The 15,078-nt window shown below is 36.6% G+C and overlaps 2 protein-coding genes across 6 annotated transcripts in view; both read left to right on the top strand.

Moving 5' to 3' along the window:
* The window catches only part of LOC100113753 (DNA-directed RNA polymerase, mitochondrial), a 233,499-nt gene that overhangs the window by 140,274 nt on the left and 78,147 nt on the right, over positions 1 to 15,078 (top strand). The gene's annotated exons all lie outside the window — the stretch shown is intronic.
* On the top strand, positions 10,453 to 11,123 carry LOC107981577. The gene is made up of 2 exons (XM_016987687.2): positions 10,453 to 10,727; positions 10,825 to 11,123. The coding sequence occupies exons 1-2, from the start codon at positions 10,603 to 10,605 to the stop codon at positions 11,006 to 11,008; spliced, it is 309 nt and encodes a 102-aa protein (XP_016843176.1). The 5' UTR covers positions 10,453 to 10,602; the 3' UTR covers positions 11,009 to 11,123.

The following is a 15,078-nucleotide window of genomic DNA, read 5'->3' as shown; positions in this document are numbered from 1 at the left end:
TACCTTGTTATCTGGAAAAAAGAAGCTCCATGGGTCTTCTCCCCCGCCCACCTCACGGATAACCACATAGGGCTGCGCTTCTTCTCGGACCAACGCGGCCATCAACTGGTTGAAAGTGGCTTGCAGCTCTTCAAGATTTATCACCTAACCAAACAAAATCCTCTCTTAGGTTCGCAGCCCTTTGTGCCCGCGCTCTCCGCGGTAACATCAGAGAGTTAGTATCCGTCGTGGCATGCCTGCTGTTGCGCGAACCCTTCAGACGACCAAGCCTCTTCTCGGTGTCGACTTCGGTTCCTGGGGTCTCTAGCGTAGGCCTCACGTGCCTAGCGACCTAGATCGTGTGGTTAACTTTAGGTAGATTGCAGTCTAGCATCTTGCGAATTTGCGCGTTCTTGTCGTCACTAATGTACGCGAGACCAACCACTGCAATATTCACCGATCCTGTTGTAGCTAGCGTAGCCACTTGAAGTTGGATGATCTTACGCTTCTTCTTCAGATAGAGGACGTTCTTGTTTGTATCGTGGACTGCTCCGAGTTCCAATAACCCCATCACTGTCATGGTGGCGCCTGGGTCATACAGAGCCCTTATTCTAAAACCTCTAATTCCTACTTGGGCCCTCCAATGCGATTCGTCTTCGTTCGACGATATTGCTGGCTTGGTAGACTCGCTGGGCAAAAGTGCGACCATGCGATCAAAATCGTCTAAGGTCCCGCGCGAGGTACTGGCTACGTCCTCTGTCACGTGCCTATCCTCTTCTTAAAGATCCTCGTGCGCCTTTGCAAGAGAGACAGCAGCCTTGCCTACTTCCCCTTTTTGCCGTTTCCTTTAGCCGATGGCATTCTCGAGCAAAGTGGTCTTTGCCGTGGCAGTTGAAACACTTCACTGGCGCTCTCCGCTTTTTTTGATACAATTTTCCAGAACTTTCTCCCGACTTCGGGCCCTTGTGTTTCGGACTTGAAGATTTAAGTTTTTCATTTAAATCAGGTTTTAACTTGATTTTTTAACCTGAACGTTAGTGTGTGTAGTGAGGATTGGGGTTTGTGAAGATTGTGTGTGTCCGAAAAGAGTTCTGTCCTCCAGATTCGTCTGTTCAAGATTCAATAAATCCACTTCTCGTGAATCATCAATGGATTGTGCTGGTGCGTCCGGCTTGTGTGGTGTTCTTGGAAGCATCTTGCCAGATCAAAGATGCATAAAATAGTCACTCAAAAACCCTAGTATCCCGGACGAGCCCCCAAAATGTTATGACCGGGTTCGGATAATAAAAATAACAACACGTTATTTATAGAAAATCACTCTTAAACTCGGACTCTTTATTCAAGCGTAAACACAACTGTTCTCAACGGCTGACAGAACCAAACTGAACATAAACAACAACATCCGCGACGTCGTTGATCTCGTTGCTAAGGTCGCTATGCGCGATTCTTGGTGTTCGAATCGCGCAACGTTCAGGCTCGGTCACAACATTGCGTATGGCCGTCCATGTGTGCGTGAATAAGTGATCTCGGGTATCTCCGTACTGCGTGGTCTCTCATACATACTTGTTCTATATTTGACTTCTACTGACTGAGAAAAAGTATACGACTATCGAGACGTTTTCGTCTCGGTTTGTGATATTATATAGTTTATTATTATGGAAAAAGCATGGGTTATCCTCCCACGTTTGTTCCTATTCAAACTAATTTTACATTATGGAGAGGAGTTCTAATATTTATTTGTCATTCAGCCATGCGATGATGGACTCCTTCACACTTAAAGCAGAGATTCGACCTATCTGCTTTGTTGCACTCATCCTTCCAGTGTCCGAAGCCTAGGCACTTGTGGCACCGCACTACCTTTCACACGCTTTCTGATCCTGCAACTTACAAGGCCCACGTTAATGTGCCCTATCTATAGGAACTCCTCGGCCTCTTTCTCGGCGAGTGTCAGTATGGTCATTCTAACACCTCTCATGTCAGGTTTTTCTCTTTCTATTGCTACTCTCACTTTTTCTTTTGTAGCTTCCGAATCCATATCCCTCATTTCCAGGGTTGTCTTCCGTTCTTCCTTCTTGATCTGTCCAAGGCCCAGCACAGCTTTTTCCACTTTCGCAGGAAACGCTGTCCTGTCAGACCCATTTCCCAGTTTTAGAAGGACTTCTACACTTCTTGTTTGCTTGACTCCCAGCACCATCGTTCCAGTGATGTCCGGGTTTACTTCCTGTCGGATTTTCCCCAGGACTTCCGCTTAGGTCTTGTTTGGCACCACCTCAACTAGTAACCCTTTGATGTATTTCGGGCGACTCACAGAATGAAGTTCTCACGCTGCATCGTCGCTTTCTCACGTCGCTGTCTTTTCCTGCTTTGCTTTTCTTCGCTCTTCTCTTCTGGGCTGCTAGTCGGGCTACTTCTCGGTATCTTGGCTTCTGCGCTTGAAAGTACAGCATCTATTATGAGTTGACCTTGTGCGCGTCTCCTCGCTTTCTCCCTTACCTCGTGATAATATTTATAATATTCGACGCCATGTTTGTAACTTTCATCCTTATTATCTCCCACTTCGTGCATCTCCTTCAACTGGGTCACCAAAACATTGATTTTTTGGGCCCGTTTTACGATGGCTGGAAGGTTAGATCAGTCAGTATAGTAAGCGCTTAGAGTATACACGTGAGTCATGCGCAGTGCGTTCGCTCCCGCGGAAGCTCGCCTCGTTGCACGAAATCGTCGTCAACCAGTAGATGGCGCGACGTATACCTTTTTGTATATTACGACTGTGTAAATTCATATATTACAACATGCCTCCTGAATTTTACAGTCGTGATATTTTTACATTACATTTCGATACATTTATGATACATGAGTTTTCAATTGAACTTGGCGATTATAACTTTGAATTTGTGTTCTACAACTGAACTTGGCGATTATTACTTTGAACTTATGATATCGATTATCCTTGATATACCTTTTTTATGGCTTTGGTTTACATAGTGATATTGTACTTTAATGTACTTCGAGTTTTTTGTATTATTTTCGTACTATGCAATAGCAATTGCACCTGAGTTATCCTAGTACAAGGTTATCGGTTTATCAAGTTCTACATTGAAATTTGCTTGTATTAAATTATTTATAAACAAGATTTCAGTTGTCGCTTTTGACAATGCAGTGTACTCTGCGAAAGTAGAACATTTAGTTACATTGTTTTGTTTATGAGTTTACATAACCATTTAAAAATGCAGTCGGACATTCATTTGTTCTATAGATAAATTATTTTTACAGCTGTATAACAATCGAATTTTCAACGTTTGTATTTTTCTTACTAGTGAATAAACGTTTTCTAAATATTCCTTTTGTTGAAATCCTCTTACAACTAGTCAAGCCTTATAAAAATTATTATTTTTCTTTTTAAACACTCAGTTAACATCAATGACCTTTTTTTGTTTTTTGGCCTTTCAACAATTTGGCGAGTTTTGTTTTACATTAAACTTTTCATTGCAGAGTCCATTGTAATTTGTAATTATTTATATTCGTTGAAATTCATCGCTTCTTTAAATGTATTCGGTACATTTGCATCAATGTGATTTACATAGATAAAATGAGTTACCGGATTTCCAAATCTATTTACAGAACTTTTCTTTCTATCAGATTTTCTTTACACTTTTAAGCTTGAATTATCATTTTCTACAATATCAAAATTTAATTCGTTATCTCTACTTTCCCCGAAGGTCTGAGTAGAGATAAGAAAGTTTGGTTTATTTAAATTTATAACATATGCATCAATTTTGCTTTCATTTTCTACATTAATGGCTTTTTCATTTTCCAAATCTCGATCGTTTTCATCGTCAACCTTTTCAAAACATATAATTTGCGTATTTTCTTCAACTACTTGAACATGTCTAGCATGAATAACTCTACCGTTTACTAGAACTTTATAGCCATTTTCTGCATAACCTACTAATACGCCTAGTTGGGCTTTATCGTCCCATTTGCTTTTCCGCAAAGCTTCTGGTATTCTTACAAATGCTCGACTGCCATACATTTTTAAATTATTTACATTAGATTTTTTACCAAGAAATATTTCGTAAGAAGTTTAATTCTCCACTGTTCTTTAGATAAGCAACTGTTTTCATGATTTTAGGCCAATAACGCCTGTGGATTCTAGCTTCTCGCATTAAACATCTGCCTATCTGTGGATCTATTATATATTTCCGCTACTCCATTTAATTCATGGATGTACGATAGACATGTAACTAGTTCTATCCCTTTTGATTTAATAAAATCATCAATCTCGCGATTTAAATATTCTTTGCCTTTCTCACATTGTATTTTCTTTACCTTTTTATTTAATTTCTTTTCAACTAAATTTACAAATTCTTTCAGACAACTCGCTGTCTCTGATTTATTTTGAAAGCAAAAAATACTAGTTCATTTACTATAATCATCAATAAATGTCACGAAATATTTGTCTCCACCATAACCGATTGTATTATGTGGACTATTTAAATCTGTATGAATAAGTTTTAGAATTTCAGTTGTTTTTGTTCAAATTTCGTTCAGTTTTGCTAAAACTTCGTAGAAACGCATTTGAAGGTGTTTAGAGTTCAAATCATGGGTTTTTAGAAAATGTTCGTGCGGATGGCTGTGTGTGTTTTTTTCTGTCTTGGAGAAAGAGGTATTAAGTCGCCTGCAATTAGTACCGGTTTCCTCCCTACTGCGTCTTGTATGAGCCGATCTTGCAGTTGTTCTTACTGCTTGATTTGAGCGTAAGGTGAAGCGCAGCAGCTGTAAACAGTGATACCTGTTACCTTAGCCCGTATAAATCCTTCTTTACGAGTCTTCATTTTTTCACAGAAAGCAACGTTTCCACATGCCTAGATCGCTGCTTTACCCGTAGTGTCCATTTCCCACGATGGTTCGTCTAGATCCTTATATTGTTAGCACACAATAGCTACGTCTACCTCTTTCTCGCAGACATACTGATTGAGTAGGCCCTGTGCTGTCTCACAGTGGTTTAGATTTAACTGCACTATCTTCATTTTCATTAGTTCTTTAGTTCTTTTAATGCGGCTTGGTAGGCTGGGCATGTATAGCTACCAGCTGCATGGTCACTCTGTAATTTTCCATCTTTTTCCTGCATGTCCTTCCGTTCCGCACTTAAAACAGTATTTACTTCTGTCGTACGTCTCTGTACACTTTTTTGCGATGTGGCCAAAACCCAGGCATTTATAGCATCTAGATGGTCACATATCTTGACTTATCTTCCTGATTCTGCAATTAACCCAACCTACTTGGAGCTTTCCCCTTGCGATCGCCTTTTAGGCAATCTTGGCAGGCAGCTGTACGACGGCAGTCTACGTATCTCCATAGGTTTTCCGGAGGGTCTTTACGGAAGTCTTCTCTACTATTTCCTTCTCTTTTGAAAACTCTCTACTAAGGGCTTCTCAAATATCCTGTTTAGAGGTAAGCATGTCAAGGTCTTTTATTTCAAAGACCACTTCATGCTGAAGCCTCTTGATTGTGGCTTCTTCTACCAGCACCGCTTTAACCGCTTCTTGATGTTCCTGCGTTTTCACGTCTATGGTGCGTCGTAGCTCCAGAAGAAGATCTCCTGACACCGTTTTGCGTATCTTATCTACGCTGTTACCAAGCATCGTCATATTGGGGTCCGCTTTTATTTTCCTTAAAATATCAGCGTACGAATTTCTTTCAGCACTTTTTATAGCAAGTACATCAGGCCTGGTGGGTTTCTCTCGTGGTTTTCTAGTGCCATTTTCGTTCTTGGTACCAGTGCCTTCATGTATCTCCTTTTTCCTCTTCTTTTCTTTCTTTTTCTCCGTTCTAGTGATAACCTCCGACCAGGGTGGGTCTGCCTTTTATTCCGAAGACACCTGTGATTAGCTTTTTGATGTGACTACCACCGAGGCTACTTCCTTAACCTTTATTGTTCTCTTAGAGTAGTTTTCTTGTGGTTCTTCTTCCTGGCTTGGTGACATTGCCTTGCGCTTATTTAGCGTTCTTGTCGTCACCGCGTTTGATGCTTCTATCGTCTGTGATGCCTTGTCCTCCTTTTGGATATGCTTCTGGATTTGTAACATTTGTAACATTTGTAACATTTGTAACATTTCCGCTTTTTCTAGCATCAATCCAAGGCTCTCCTTGCTCTTTTCCAGCGCTACTTGTCTTCTTTCGATTGGTCGCTTTTAACAGACTTATGAATGTTGGATGCATTTGACACAACACTATCCATAGAGTGCTTGGCTCTCTAGAGAGTTTCTGGCAGACATCAAGTAATATCACGCACTCGCCTTAGCCGATTGGCCAATACTGGCTATGTGACCAGCCTCCCGTCTTGCCGTCAGCGGGAGCCAAAGGTGGTTCAGGTCACTCTGGCTTGCAACCTCAGATCGCCTTCCCACCCAGGATCTCCTTTTGGCAGCTTACGGGTCGCACCGCAAGGCAAACGCGGTGGCCTGATTAGGTCCACGGAGCATATTCTATTTCTGCTCTACCCTCCGAGGTATATACCCCAGCGAGCTATCCCCTATCCTCCACCCGGGGGACGCGCCACATACGGGTGTCAGGCTTCCTCGCGCGTGTGTATGTGCGTATACCATTATAATTCTGGAACCACGCAAAAGATCATAGTAAAATTTGAAATGCATATATGTTTTTTGATTCTGAATTTATGAAAAAAAGTTTTTTATGATTCTGATCATTTTATCGCCATGTTATAGCCATTTTTCAATTTTTGAAAAAATATTCTTGCTTTTTTTTGATAATATGATTTATACAATAAATTCAACAATATTTATCTTTAAGAACATAAAATTGTTTACTATTTCCCGCAAAATTTCCCAGATTGACCGTATTGTTCAATTTTTATGATGAACAAGGTGATTTAAACAAAAATTTAATATCTTCATTAATCGATGTTGGACTGCAGAAATCAAATGCTTGTTGAAGAAGGGGAGAGGAAAGCAGTAATAATACGTTAATAATATATTCATTATAAAATATCTAAATAGAAAGGGCGCGTCTCTTCTCTAAATGACAGAGAATGCTAATTTTTGCAAGCAATTCGTATAAGGTTTTAGACTGATCCTCCTAGAGGAAGCTTAGTAAAAGTAAAATTTTGAGTTTCGTCAAAACTTTTAGAATATACTTTTTGGTGTGTTAGAAGTTCAAATCAAGTGTTTTTAGAATGTCCGTATGGATGTGTGTATTTTTTATGGCCATTTTTTTGATTTTTGAAAAACACTTTTATGCGCTTTTTTCAATCATCCCATTGTTACAAACAATTCCGCTGAAATGCATTTGGAAGAGAATCAAATTACCTACTTTTCCTTGTTTGGTCCTCGGGATCGACCGCTTTGTTCGGCAGATAAAATGAAAAAGGTAATTTTTTTAAAAAATTAATATCTCTGAAACTAAATATCATAACCTCACGAATAAAATCATGTTGATGGGTCACGTTTCAAACTATATCCCATTAAAATTTCAAGCGATTTGATTACTTATTTTTTTAATAATAAATCGAGAACTGAAAAAAAGAGTTTTATTTGTGCCTCGATTACGGACGTAAAAAGGCCTTATTCCACTTGAGATTTTGGGAAAAAGTAGATATTTTATGTGTTTTGGATAAGTTCATTGCGCAGCTTTCAAACCCCTATAGTTCTTAAAATATCAAGGTTTCAATTTTTTTTTAAAATTTTTTTATTCCTTATATCTCTACAATTTAGTCAAATGCTTTAAATTTACCATAAAATTAGCTAGCAGCTGCTAAAATTTTAAACGATTTTGTCAAGCGGTTCTTAAGTCAAGAGCTAAAATGTAAAAACCGATTTTTCTTCAAAACTTTTGCTTCTTCTCATAGGGGTGTCATTGCACGTCGTTAAAGTTACTCCCTATGAATTCATGTCATACTGATATATATATATATATATATATATATATATATATATATATATATATATATATATATATATATATATATATATATATATATATATATATATTCTGTGAAAAAAAAATTGACGGCAGCGTTAGTATTCTATAATAAAAAACAGTGGGGTCTGCTAACTTTTGGACGATGAACTATCCAAAACTTATATATTAAATTATGTATCGAAAACCGCCTTATACATTAGCAGGCAGATTATACTCTATATTAAAACAATATTTTATTCAATTGACCTATAAATTTAGTTGGAGGAAGCTACGTGCCAATGAATTGGCAGCGGTTTTTTATTAGTAACAAACAAGAACCTCCTGTGGACGCCTATGGACGAGGGCCAGCAGTATTTTAACATTAAACTTTATTAAATATCTATAATCTCTATTAATTGTTAAAAATATTTACGCGCTTCAAATATTTTCTGATAGCTTGAAATAACCACGTGTTTGTATAATAAACTTTGATTGGCAGCTGAACAAATAACTCCATTTTTTACAATCTAAATTTTTCTTAAGTATCGTATAGACGTTATATCTATTCGAATTGTAACCGATTTGAATCGAAGTACCTTAGAATAGAAAAAGCGGATCAAACTTTTAACTTTTTCTCTTATGCATACGCCCATTATTGCGCCCTTTACAGTCTGACAGGATTCTCGGCTCAATTTGTAGATATGCCACCAAGAGTAAAACGCAAAAGAGGCTCGTCGCATTCAGCAGTTCCTGGAAATCTCCGAGCTGTTCAGCCATTGCTTGCGCCACGCTCTATGGTTATTCGAGGTCCGCTCGAGCTCGTCCGAGGTTCGATCGAGCTCTTCCGAGGTCCGCTCGAGCTCTTTCGTGGTTCGTTCGAGCATCGTTCGGAGTCTCGAGCGTCGATCAAGGCTATTCCGAACTTCATTCCATGTGCACCGATCAACAACGAACACGCTCGAGGAACTGTAGCGAGGTCTCATGTCCGATCGATATTAACTCATGCCTAACTTACTGACCGCACAATATACGCAGAGCTATTGCGCTCAGCTTCGAGCGACATTCGGCAACGCCGGACTAGTCCCATCGCCATGAGGTGCGTGCCGGCAAAAGTTACATTTGACGTGCGACTCAGTGATGGACGAGAGCAAGGTGCCACAACTTATTGACGAAGTCCAACAAAAACCAGCGATTTGGAACAAGATGCTAAGTGTGTATAACAATAAAAATTTCGTTGGGACTGAGTGGAACAGAGGGCGGCCAATGTGAACGTTTCGAGTAAGTATTGTTCGTTCAAGAAAAGCTTTACTAAAGTTCTGATATATCGACGTTAGATTGTAGTAAAGTGCGTATAGCGTAGACATCGCGAAATATCCGAGTTCGTGAAAAAAATCAAATTCGTGAAAAAATCGGAAAGCATAACCTATTGGCAACATGTGATTTCTATATCATAGGTCTAATACAGTAAGCGCGGCATGCGTTACGGCGAAAACAAAAGCAAAGCATGCCGCATCGTGATGTCAACAAAAGAAAGACTTTTATCTAGTAAAGCGTACGCGTATAGAACTACTTAAAAATGAAGTGCTACGGCTCGTTTTTGTGGCAGCGAACATTTGCTAATTCGCCAGCGAATGCCATGAGTGCGAGAGAACACGCTCTCTCTCTCTCTCTCTCTCTCTCTCTCTCTCTCTCTCTCTCTCTCTCTTGCAAATATTGCTATCTCGCTTGCACTTGTGAAATTAGCTGAGTATGTTCGCTGCGTATGTTCGCCGCGTATGTTCCCTGCCCATGTTCGCGGAATTGGTATAAGTGAATAATTTTTCGTCGATAATACAATATCGCAGTTACATTACTGAAATGGAACTTATATCGGTCTCTCTTGATCTCTCGCGATCGCGCGCGAATATTCCGAATAACCATAATCAGAATTGATGAAGATGAGATCGCTTGCATAAAATTGAGAGAAATATGTATTTTCGGCTGATTGATACGAATTGAACCTTCAATGCTTGCAATATTATTTTACATTATCTTTCCTTTATTTCAGAGGCAACTGCTCAAAACAAGTGGAAAGCGCTAGTGAAAAAATTTAAAATGGAACATTCTCGCGTTCTGCTTCATCAATCAGGTGATGGTCTTGAGAACACTTACACTTCTACGTGGCCATATTACGTCCCCCTATCATTTCTCGCAATTTTACGTGAATTAATAATAAAACTAAGTTACGAATCTTCACTCAGTATTGTTTAAGTAGCAAATTCGCGTGCAGTATTTACGATTATATCATGTTATAAGCGCGTTTTGTCCTTGATACTTATTATTACTAAATTATCATGAGAAAACATATTCTAAATGTTGCACATTTGTTTTGTTTTAAAATAACTTATAATAAGTTATTAAAACTTATTCTTGGTATTAGGCTCACTTTCATTTGCGTTCTTGTTATTTTTAAACAAAACATGTATCTTAAATTGTTTTATATCTCTAATCCTAAATTTTTTTTATAAATAGTCTAAATATTTCATTATTATAGGTACTTTTTTAATGGATTGGTACATTATATCTATTTCGGTTACTTGAGAAAAAACTTCAGAAAAAACACGCTTACAAACTCATGAAATAAATAGCACTCGTTCTGTCAATGGTAAATATGCCACATTATTTCCAGTACTCAGGAACTATCCTGAAAAATTCATAGATTATATGCGAATAAAAGTTTCTACTTTTGAATATGTGCTAAGTAAAATTACTCCTTTGCTTATGAAGAATTTGTGTAATTTTCATGTTCAACCTATCATGCCAGAAGAACGATTAGTTTTGACACTCAGGTAACTATTTTTATACGCCGATTAGTTTATACGCGGCACATTTTAAATAGTATGTTAAACATTTGTATTCTTTTCATGACATATCTAATCATTTCAGATTTGTAGCAACAGGCAATACTTATTCTGAATTGGCGTTTTCCTTCAAAATGGGAATAAAAACTTTTTCCAACATTATATCAGAGACAATGAATTGTTTATGGTCAGTTCTTTCGCCATTACAAATGGCCGTTCCATCCGTCGATGATTTTATTAAAATATTGGAGGATTTCAAAACCAAATAGGACTTTCCGCATTGTATTAGATCCATAGATGGTCGCCACGTATCGATTAAAAAGCCAGCCAATTCAGGAAGTCTCTACTATAATTATAAGGGTTATTATTCGATTGTTCTGCAAGCTGTTGTTGATGCCAATTATAGGTATACTTGTATCGATGTAGAAGGATTTGGTAGTCAACACGACTCTACTACTTTTAAGGCATCTCAATTGTACAAAGCTTTAACATTAAATAAAATAAATGTGCCAAATTCTAGTAAAGTAGAAAATTTAGATCTATATCTGCCCTATTTTTTCATAGGTACCGGAGCGTATCCTTTATCTAACATATTGATAAAGCCGTATCGTAGTACTAAGTTATTACATCACCAAAAAATATTTAACAAACGACTATCTAAAGCCCGTGTTCTCGTGGAACATGCGTTTGGTTAAACTAGCCAGAAATGGCGTATATTATACACTAATATCGATAAAAGTCCGGAAATAGTATATTTGATAATAACATGTACATGTTTATTGCACAATATCATTATAGATTTGGAACGCGAATTACATGTTTACAATGCAACTGTAGAGCAGTCAATGGATGATGTTGATGATGTACAGATCGTCGCTTCCTACGAAGAGTAGCACTGTTCAAATTTCCCGTCATAAGTAGCACAACTCATTTGACGCACGCTAGACTAGCACAACTCAAAATTTCCCGCGAAGACTAGCACAACTTGCGCATTTGACGCTAAAACTAGCACAACTAATACTTTAAACAACGAATTTCTATAAAAATTTCCCGATTTTTGCGAAAATGTCCCTGATGAACATTTTTAAATGTGCACAGTTTACAACTTTTTACCGAATTTAAAATTGTTTTCACAAATACAATTATTTTTTACAAGCATTTTCTTAAATTGTTCACATTTTTTAGAAATTTTCGAAACTTTTTAAAACTTTGAGGTTTGTCTGTCTTTGACCAAGTCGCATATTATGCTAGTCTTTGCGGGAAATACGTGAGTTGTGCTACTCTTGGCGGCATTTGTGAACTGTGCTACTCTTCGCGGCAAATCGTAAGTTGTGCTAGTTTTCGTTTGAAAATTTGAACTGTAGTAGTCTTCGTACGGAGCGACGAGATAATTCCTGAATCGGGTGAAGATATACGGAATGACCTTACGACTTATTTTATGAATAGACATTTATGTCACGACTGCTCTTAAAGTGAAAGGTTGAGCTAATAGATTTCTAGAGTATAGTATTTTGATGTTCTTAAATTGTTATTATGATTATTATTTTCAGTTAATTAACGATTTTTGCAATATGCGTTAAAAAGTATTTTATTATAATTCTTTATTATAACTATTATATGTCAAATAAATATTACTTGTAAAAATATTAATTCATTTATTTATTTATTCATCCACCAGACAAATTTTTACAAGGCATGTGAATCATGCCTGAAAATCCTGCAGAGGTAAACAAAGTTACCTGTTAGCAGGCCTGGTTACAACAAAAATATATATGAAACTTAAAATTAAAACTTAAACTATCTAAAACTATTTATGTACATAATTGTAACTGTCTCGGAACAATTTTACTTGTTGTTTTTAACAACAACTTACCATTTTTTTTTATTTTCTTATTTATTACTATTCTTATTATTGATATATAAAAATATTTGATCAACAATTAGATTTAATCCATCCTATAATTTTTCCCTTTTGAGAGGATTTTTCTATATTTAATACTTTCTGTTGTTTAAGAAGCTCATTATAAATATTTATTGCTTTCATATAGCTACTTTTATTGCTAATCCTCTTATTAGGTTTAGTCTGAGTCTTAGGTATAATAATACTTCTATTTCTAGTAATACTATTTGATGCTAGGTATTTTTCTTTTAGATCATAATAATGCAGCTTCAAAGATTTAAGAGCAAAAAGTTGTACGATATTTAGAGGATTGTCGTGTAATGGAAACTGATTTTTATTTATGATTTTTAAAATTTTATTTTGTAGCTTTTGAACTTGGTCTCGACTATTTCTATATGCTCCACCCAAACAATGATACCATAGCTAATGATACTATGGAAAAAAGCATAATAGATAATTCTGAGAGTTTCTGTAGGCATGGTTTTTAAAATTTTGTAAAAAATATATACTAGGTATTTTGTCTTCCCGATTATATGTTTCATGTGATTTTCCCACCTTAGGTTGCTATCAAAAACAATTCCTAGATATTTAAAATGTTCTACCCTAGTTATATTTTTGTCGAGAATTTTTATGTTTACTTGACCTGGTACACTTCCGATACTGCTCCCAAAAGTCATACAAACAGTCTTTCCGACATTTAATGACAACTTATTTAATGCCAGCTACTCCGATATCACACTTAGAAAATTGTTCATAGTATCTTGGGCTTCTATCCAATTTTTACCAGTGGCTATAATAGCAGTATCATCTGCATACGAAATTATAGCCTCGAGGGGGATCTCCCTCAAGACATCATTCATGTACAGGATAAAAAGTAGCGGTCCCAAGATCGTTCCTTGTGGAACGCCTGTGTTAACCACAGAGCTATCGCTTTGAATACCGTCTATTTTGACTACTTGGTATCGGTCACTCAAATAGCTGGAAAGGAGATCCAACGCTTGGCCCCTTATTCCAATGCAATAAAGTTTTGCCAGTAGTATGCTATGGTCAACAGTATCGAAAGCTTTCGACAGGTCAAGGAAAGTTATAATCGTAGGCTTACTCTTATCAACATTATTATATAGTGCATTAGTTATGTACTTTAGAGTATCTTTCGTACCAATCTTCCTCGTGAAACCAAATTGTTGCTTCGAGATTATATTGCTCTGTTCTACAAAATCATTAATTCTATTATATATAATATATAATTCGATCAAAAATCTTTGCAACATTGGATATGAGAGAGATGGGTCGATAATTCGTGATTTTATGTTTCTCTCCTGATTTATAGACTGGCACTACTTCGGCCCTTTTTAAAGAATCTGGCCATATCGTTTTCTCAATACACTTATTGAAAATATGGGTTAGAGGACCTGCAATGTGTTTATTTTATCAACTCCTCCATTTTTCAATTTCAGTGCATTGGTTATACTTATTATTTCTGCTGTACTCGTTGGCTTTGATAAAATAGAGATAGGATTCATGGCAGGCAGCTTAAGTCCAGTATTTACTGGTTTAACGATACTAGCACTTACATTTCTACTTATATCACAAAAGAAAGTATTCATATTTTGCGCTATCTGGAATTTAAGTTTTTGAATAAGTTTTTGATTATTTATTTTTATGTAATTTATGGCATCATTGAATTTTTTAACTTTCCTGATTTTCATATTAATTATTTCCCAAAGTTTTTTTGAGTTATTGGAATTATTTTTAATAAGATTTGATTCATATTTTATTTTAGCGTCGGTAATTACCTTATCTAAAATTTTTTTGCCAATCCTACGCATAGCTTGATTTCGTTCAACAATTTTTCTACAGCCAAATTTGCATCATCCATCGACATAATTTCATTCCAGTTTGTAGCAATTGCATAATTTGTTAATTTTTTGGAATTTAAGAAAACATATGGTTTTTTTGTTACTACCTTTAGCTTATTTACAGCAATTATGATCGGGTAAAGGTCCGTTATATCATGCCTAATCTTATATGTGGCTGTGTTAATGTTATGAGGCTTAATGAAAATATTGTCGATACATGATCCCTTGGCTCTACCAATACCTACAAAATGTAATACCTACAAAACCAGCAAAACAACCCTTATCAAGAAAATTGCATAAGAAATCTTGACTATAGTGATCACAGTCTAGCAGGTCAATATTAAAATCACCTATCACTAAGTGATTTTTTACATGTCTCTTTTTAGTTAAGTACTTATTAAGGCCTACTATAAACTCAGTCTTTGGTATCCCATGCGATCTGTACATAACCGATATTTCAAGACTACTTTTATCGTTTAAGGTTATCATTCGTCCTCTAGTTTTTCTTTCAGTACTGTCACCGTTAATTCAGCACTGTTATCATTCAGGTAGCTTATAATAACTTCATTATTTTTGTTAA

The sequence above is a fragment of the Nasonia vitripennis genome, assembly GCF_009193385.2.
Source record: "Nasonia vitripennis strain AsymCx chromosome 2 unlocalized genomic scaffold, Nvit_psr_1.1 chr2_random0011, whole genome shotgun sequence".
NCBI classification, from domain to species: domain Eukaryota; kingdom Metazoa; phylum Arthropoda; class Insecta; order Hymenoptera; family Pteromalidae; genus Nasonia; species Nasonia vitripennis.
This window is presented reverse-complemented; position numbering and strand designations above follow the sequence as displayed.